We start from the raw sequence: 8257 nt of genomic DNA, 5'->3' as shown, positions 1-8257 counted from the left end.
AAAAAAAAAAGAGGCAGTCACTTAATAATTTAAGCAAGAAAAAAGAAAGATATAATGTGAAGGAAATGAAATTCAATTTATATCCTTAACTCCTATGAAAAATAGAGGCAAATATCCAATAACCCCTGCCCTTCAAGTTAAACAGAACTGATTCAACACTTCCACACAGAGAAATGCAAGGACAGATGATAAAAGATATCCATTTTTGAACCCCAAGGATGTCAACAAAGTTATCATCATTGTTTTTTTGATATGAAATAGAAGTCCATATATATATATATATATATATATATATATATATATATATATATATATACATATTTTTTTGGTTTTTTGAGATTTTTCTAGAGAGTGTTTTTCTGTATACCCCTGGCTGTCCTGATGCCATTTATTTATTTTTTTTTTATTTTTATACTCAGCAAGCAAATGTTCACGATAATCTCAACATAACTTAGAATTAGAAATATGTTTTTTAGAAATAATATACTAAATAATTTCATTCATGTGTACATATAGTGAAAAAGATGTAAAAGTAGCCTTGATAAAATGGAAGTATGGAAAAATAATTGACCAGCAGAATCCTGTAACTGAAGAGCTGTGCTGTGTCCGCAGAAAGGGAGCAGAGAAGGACAGCTGCAGTAAAGCAGGGCCCTAGCAATGGGAAGAGCTGAGCATTGGATTGCTCTGAGAAAATGACCCTCTGCTAGGTCACTGTCTCAGTGGGGGGCAGTGTGTGTTTAGACTTGGAGGAGGTAAGGTTCCTGAAAAGAGTCTTAGTTGGATGGAGTGTGTGTACGTGCACGCGTGTGTGTGTGTGTGTGTGTGTGTGTGTTCCCATGTGCCTGCTTAGATGTGGCAAAATCTTCCTTTTGAAATGGTGCTAAAACGGTTCCTGCTTAAGTAGGAGGAATAGTTGGCTTGTTCGCTAACAATCTTTGAATGGTGACATTCAAGGTTGAATGCTTGAAAATTCCCTGAAAAGGTAGAATTTGGCAAAGCACAAAAGACTTACAGTTTTCATGTAGGAAATTCAGCCTGTGTCATGCTGTGCTGTGCAAAGAGAGAAGCAATCAGTCTTTGGAGTCGGGAACTGGCTGTGCATGCCTCAGCAACTGGACCCTTGGTAGCACTTGCTGTGTCCCCAAACTGCTTTTTGTGTGGAGCCTAATAAATAGTATTGTCAGAACAATAGATCATCTTTGTGACAGAGGAAAACTAGGGAAGACATATCCAACTTTTAACGCTTGGAGGGAGGAGAAGCAAAGTGGAAACAGGATAAGCAGGATGCTTGGTAAAAATGTTAGCTCCATGGCTAGTTATGAAATGCCTCTTTATGTTTTCATATGTAATGCATGAAGACTCTCCGAAACTTTCAGTACCTTGACATTTATATTTACATCTTCGTTTCTTGTTCATGGGAGTTAACCTCTAACTTTTGATACATGAAAAGTTAGATACATGAAGCATTGGGAACGAAAAAACACTACAATCCCAGGCTGGATAGGAGAGGGAACACAGGCCATGAAGTAAACGGTGTGAAGGTTGTGGATATTCTATTTGTTCACTGAAACCAGTCAAGTACCTTCCTATTTCCTTCCACAAATGGACAAACTCTTAAGAATTACATCAGTCATATTGCATTAAAATGATGGATTATTTTTCTTACATTTCAGAAGCAAAGTTTTTTAACTGTCCCTGCCCCAGAAGCCCTGGTGTCCACAACCCAAATGTTTGTGGTAGATTATGCCTATGTATCCACGTTGGAGATGAAATTTTTGGAGTTTCACCAAAACTCTACAAATAATTAAATATATTTAGAAAATTTAAATGGTACAAATATTTTAAAAAGTAATATATTCAGGCTTTTTTTGTGAACCTCTAGAAAACTGAGTAGGCCTTGGTTTCATAATAATGATAGAAAATTTACTGACAGTAATGATACTTATAAATTATTAAAGCCATTAATATTAAATAAAAATTAGTAACAATCTTTATTGTAGTAAATGCTTGATTATAACTTTTTATTTACTTCTTTGTTTTATTTTGCTGAATTTCCATACATAACAGGTTTAATCAATGAACATTTTCAAACCTTTTAGCTAATTTTCAATACTATAAGGCAATGAAAATATCATTCATATAATAGCATTCATATATTAATATATAAATTATTTCAAACCATATAACAATTTCAGATAACAATTTAAATAGCATTCATATAAAAGAGGTTAAGGAACTCAGAAATTATGAGGACAGAAAGTATGTGCATAGGCTTTAGTGCTGCAGGAAAATCAGTGAAGCTTTTGGCAGGCTTGGGTTCTGAAATATCAAGCAGAATTTGGGCAGAGCTGCTGGTAGAAATGGTGGCTAAAAGACCATAGTAGATTCTTGACACCAGCAAATACAGATTTAGGCAAAAATCATCTTGTCTATAGGCTGTCTGGAAAACATGAAAATCCCAAGGATATTGGAAGTTCTTTCAAAGGTCTGGGGACAACATGTTTATCACTTCACACCACTGTCCTCTATGATCATAGGGTCATAAGAGATTCTTCTCCCAAGAAGATAATAGCTCCAAAAATTAGACACTGAATGCAAGACAGTAGATCTAGGAAAGTCTGATTTGTTGAAGGCTTTGTAGTAGCAAATGCCTGTACAATACAAGTGTCCTTTGAAGAGGATCTCTGCAAAAATTGTATTAATATCACATGGTGGATAAGGAAGCACTTTGTACCTCGATGTTGAAAGAACTGCAGAAGTTATAATTAGAGGAATCTACAAGTATAATATACAACCTATAGCCCTGTACAATGAAAAATTAAGCAAAGAGCATTTAAGAGTCTGTGGAGATAAGTTTGTATATGTCTAGGCTTGGATCACTATCTTATAAAGGAGTCATCAGAAACTGGCAAAAAGGTGATTCATAGCTGAGGAAGGTGATGAAATGGGAGTAAACACTGAAAATAAATATGCTGCATAAATTCATGCTTACATCTTTTTGAAATATATACATGCATTTCTTTCCAAATAGCTATTGAAGCATATGTGCATGTATATATTTTGTATGCATACATATGTATAGTCAAAGAGGGAGAATAAGAAAGGAAGAGCATGAACCTCAGAATTAAACATTTGCACATACATCAGCCTCATCCAAGACTCCATTTCTCTAATCAGAAAATGATGATGGAAATCACTTTGTCTCATGATATGTGTGTGACTGTATGTTTGTGCACACATTTGTACATAGCATAACTTACAGCCTATGTGTTTTTATTATGTTCCTCATGAAATTACAAATCCTGTTTTCTTTCTTTCTTTTCTCTTCTTTTTTGTTTTCTAGCTTCATTCTGATATTGACTCTGGTGATGGAAACATTAAATACATTCTCTCAGGTGAAGGAGCGGGAACCATTTTTGTGATTGATGACAAATCAGGGAACATTCATGCCACCAAGACACTGGACCGAGAGGAGAGGGCCCAGTACACACTGATGGCTCAGGCGGTGGACAGAGACACCAACAGGCCACTGGAACCACCTTCAGAATTCATTGTTAAGGTCCAGGACATTAATGACAACCCTCCAGAGTTTCTGCATGAAACCTATCACGCCAATGTGCCTGAGAGGTCCAATGTGGGTACGTAAGTAAGAGTCACCTGTTCTACTTCTATTTGGTATCTCTGCAAGCTGGCAGGCTGGTGCTGGCCCTGCAACCTAGGAACCTGGTCTTGTGTTTCTTTGCAAAATGCCCTTGTTGGTTTTTTCAAATTAAAATAGCTTTTTCCTTACATAATATATCATGATTATGGTTCCCTCTCTGTCCACACTTCCCAGTTGCTCCACTCACCCTCATCCATCCAGATCTACCCTCCTTCTGTTTCTCAGTAGTAAACAATCAGATTTCTAAAAGATAATAAGAAAAGTAAATATAAGATTAAAAAAAAAAAACTAAGACATTGAACAAAAGAAACAAACAGAAAGGAAAGGCCTCTCAGGAAAAGTGCATGAAACAGATATAGATACAGAGACTCAGATTTTCAAATGTTTATAACAGACTTGAAGCTGTAAAGTCAACTATTAACTTCCTATTAACTAGGAAGGTTGGAAGGGGGAAGAATGAGATTCAGTTTAGCAAATCCTGAGTCATCATGTTCAGCTGTGTGAAGTGACACCATTTAATATCCTCTCTTCCTCTGTAGAAAAGGAGTAAAAATTTCCAGACTTCAAAGAGCAATGATTATACTCATCCAATCACTAGGGTACTGATGTCAAATAAGTAATAGCAATGATAATGTTTGCTGCTTTGGGCTTCCTGTTAATTGATTGTGAACACACCTCGGCGTGTTTAACTTGGCCATGATTAAACTTTGCAAAGCATTCATTCCAGTTGGTCGTGTATAAATGAGAAACCGAAGCAGAAACAGATTAACTAATTAGTCCAGGGTCACTTGTGTTACTAAATTCACCCAAAATGCATATAAGGCTGCCACTAGCTGATTATTTCAAATATACTTCAAGACATATTGCTTTTCTTAAAGATGGAACTCTAATATCTGCCTCCTGGTGTCACTTCTGTTTGAATGTCTAGAATGTGGTCTTTTGAGTGAATCTGTTCCATTGACCCTGAGTGAATCTAAAAGTCATCAGGGGTAGATTGTTGTTTTAAGAATGAGAGAAAAACCAAACACTGAATATAAAGATTAGTTTATTCAAGAGAGTCAGCTGTGACTTTAGAGCTCTGAGGGATTTCCAGTCTCTGTGTGGAGCCGCTTGTGACAGAAATGCCTTTACCCTTCAGGTCTACTAAGAGCTTCTTTTCTGAAACAAACAAACAAATAAAACCAGCTTGAGTCATCATCGCCTTCCTTCCCTGTACATGTTCTTGTTCAGTCTCTTGACTACTGTATCCTTAGATATGAATTCTAATGAGAAAGGATGCAAGAAGATAGGCATCCAACCTGATAACCCAGGTGGACTTTTGCTCTTTACAGGACACTTTGGGGTCCAAGGCAGTGCTCAAACTTTCTACTCTATCATATGAAATTATTGTCTCTGTTGTTCTGTCATCAGAAAGCTACGTGAACCAGGGATCCTTTGTATCCCTTCCTAATTTATGAAATCAAGATAATAGTTACTGATGAGTTCTGAGTATATAGGTCAAATAGAAATATTTGACAACTGCTTTGCAAAATTTTTAGAATTTCATGAAATCACTAAGATTTGTGTCTTTCTTAGACATTCTATGAAGTCTTTCTCTGGTATAGCCCATTTTCTACAGTATTCTCTGCCTTGTAGGAAGAAGTTCACAAATGACAGTGGGCATGGAAAATCGATTTTGAAAGAGTGAACATTATCTTGGGTTTCTCATAGAAGTCACAGAAAAACCCTAGGAAGTTGTGTAAACAGGTTCTGTACCCTGCCAGGAGGGCCTCCCTCTCACTCTTCTGTTGAAATGTCAAAGGAGAAACATGGGCTTTATTCTTGCTAGATTTCCCAGCAAGTTAGACTCCCAGCTGTGACAATAAACAACATAAAAAAGAGATTTTAAGATGTCATATTTCTCATCCCAAAACTTCCCAAAGTAAAATAGATGCCAAAATGTCCAGCAGAGAATGATGGCACTTTACCTGGAATTTACCTCAAAGAGTGCCTGACAGAGGCATCCTGGATAATTGCCTCTTCCCTCCTTCCTTCTCTACACTGAAGCTCAACATGCCATCTCTGAGATACTTATTGTGACAACAGAGCTTATAAAGAAAAAAAAGGCAGCCCATTCCTTTATCCCCTGATTTCCACTTCTTCTGACCTAGGAATATATCTTAGATCCTATTGATCCCTCACTGATATTTCTGTGACATGCCCCCATAGAGAAGGAACCATGTAATTTTCATGACAGTTTGGAACAGCATTCTATATAATATTTATAGCCACAAATTAATTAAAATTTAGTATTAGCAGTAATTTTATTCCATGCAAAGCAACAATAAAATGATATGTTCATTGTTACAGATGGGAAAGTGCCCTTTATCCTTTCATGAAAAGCAATTCTTCATTAATTATCATTTATCACACCCTCTGGAAAGATTTTTATTTAATCATGTGATATACTGAACATTTCCTTCACATGGTTCTAGGAATATTTGACAAGAGTGTTCATATTATTATTTTAACTATCAAACGAACCAGGAAGAACTGTGAAAGTAGAAAGTTTAGTCTTAAACCTTTGTTTGACCATGACAATAAAAACAGACATGGAAGAAGGGAACTAGAAAGGGAAGAAAGGTAGGGAGAAGAATGCTCTGCATTTGAATTATAGGACAATAAAACCATACTGAGTAATTGTGAGCTTCATTTCAGGACTTAATTTGAAACGAAATTCTGTAAAGAGCAATGACATTTGAAAAGTTTACTGGATGTTGCTAATTACTTCGCCTCTCCCCCTTTATTTAGGAACATCAGTAATCCAAGTGACAGCCTCTGATGCAGATGATCCCACCTACGGAAATAGTGCCAAGTTAGTGTATAGTATCCTTGAAGGACAACCCTATTTCTCAGTGGAGGCCCAAACAGGTATAGTAGATTGCATTGTCTATGTAAGTCATGACTTATTTTAAATAAGGAATCTATGCGTGCTCATTTACTGCTTTGGCTCTAAAATCCCTTAAATTAAAATGGAACTAAAGGGCCACTTGCAGAGTTAGGATGAGGACTAGGCAGCCTATGTATGTGCTGTGCATATGGGTGAATGGAGTCATACACTTTTATTAGTGTCTTGGATCATGATTACAAATATTTAAAATTCAATGAATGAATTGGAAATGTTTTGAATTGTGTATCTATATTAAAAAGTCCGAAGATTGTTACAAAATAGTGTTAGCGTTCAAAACATCCTTGGAAGACCACTGGGTAAACTAAGAAGTGTCAGGAGAAACTGTTAATGTTCACCTTACTAGAATATCCAGCACATTCTCAATCTCCTGCTGTGAACATAGGTTCCCAAAGGAACCTAAAGAGCAGGCCAATAAAGTGAGTCAATATACAACAAAAGCTAAAACAATGTTTCACTTCGTTTATACTAAATGTGATTGTCAACAAGAATAAACATTGCAGTCCTATAAAATTGCTCTTCTGCTGTATTATACTTTTCCTTTCCACATAATATGTTCTGTACTTTTGTAAGAGGTTTTCATACAATTTGCAACTTTTACATAAATTCCTAATTTGATATTTTTATTTGCTTGCTTAACTCTCACCTACTTATATATTAATTCATTTTCATCACCTTGCTTCAAACAACAACTTGTGGAGTTATTGTCTATGGTTTCGTAGAGCTCTTTGCTATTAGTCTTTAGGTAAACTAAGGATAAATGTGGGATTTCATCTAGCTATTGGAAATAGTAAAAACTCTAGTCTTCTTTGTCTCAGGGAATGAAGGCTAAGGGACTAACATTTGGAACCCACGGAACTAACTGATAAGGAAAAGGATGTCTCACAAGTTCTAGGGTATTGCAAAGAAACATCTCAAGACTGGGCTCAGAGCAGGGCGGTGGTGGCGCACACCTCTAATCCCAACACTTGGGAAGCAAAGGCAGTCAGATTTCTGACTTCGAGGCCAGTCTGGTCATCAGAATGAGTTCCAAGACAGCCAGGGCTGTACAGAGAAACCCTGTCTCGAAAAAAAAACAACAAAACAAAAGCCTGGGCTCAGTGAAGCCCAACACTTCCTCCTTGCTCTTTGTATTTACACTACAAATATTACTTTATTCGCTGAGTGTAAAAACTTATGATATGATCCCTAGAGATGTAAATAAGTATGTATTTTATGAACACCATATTTTAATATACAGAGGTCATAAATAATTCAATCCTAAATTTATCCTATTTTTCAGTATTAGGAGGTTGTCAACTGAATCTTTGCACAAGTTTTGCTCATCTTTCTAACTCGTTAGTTCACTCACTCAAAAAATTAATAGTAGCATTTAATGTGTTCAAAAAGTTTATGCCTCCTCTGTAAACTTAGTATGATCTGTAGAGATGTTTCTTTTATTTTTTTCCTACGATTTATTTAGTTTTTATTTATATGAGAACACTGCAGCTGTCTTCAGACACACACTAGAAGAGTGCATCAGATCCTACTACAGATGGTTGTGAGCCACCATGCGGTTGCTGGGAATTGAACTAAGAACCTCTGGAAGAGCAGTCAGTGCTCTCAACTGCTGAGCCATCTCTACAGCCCTTTAGAGATGTTTCTTTTTT

At 36.3% G+C, this 8257-nt stretch overlaps 1 protein-coding gene across 3 annotated transcripts in view; it reads left to right on the top strand.

Annotated features, from left to right (window-relative positions):
• The window catches only part of Cdh11 (cadherin 11), a 155312-nt gene that overhangs the window by 104191 nt on the left and 42864 nt on the right, over positions 1–8257 (top strand). For all 3 annotated transcript variants that reach the window (XM_031341050.1, XM_031341048.1, XM_031341049.1), the window contains 2 exons: positions 3344–3638; positions 6452–6571. In XM_031341050.1, the coding sequence (XP_031196910.1) occupies positions 3344–3638; positions 6452–6571 (415 nt within the window). The remainder of the gene's footprint in view (positions 1–3343; positions 3639–6451; positions 6572–8257) is intronic.

The sequence above is a fragment of the Mastomys coucha genome, unplaced genomic scaffold (genome assembly GCF_008632895.1).
Source record: "Mastomys coucha isolate ucsf_1 unplaced genomic scaffold, UCSF_Mcou_1 pScaffold22, whole genome shotgun sequence".
NCBI lineage: Eukaryota > Metazoa > Chordata > Mammalia > Rodentia > Muridae > Mastomys > Mastomys coucha.
Note: the sequence above shows the minus strand (reverse complement) of the source record. Positions and strands in the feature narration are given on the sequence as shown.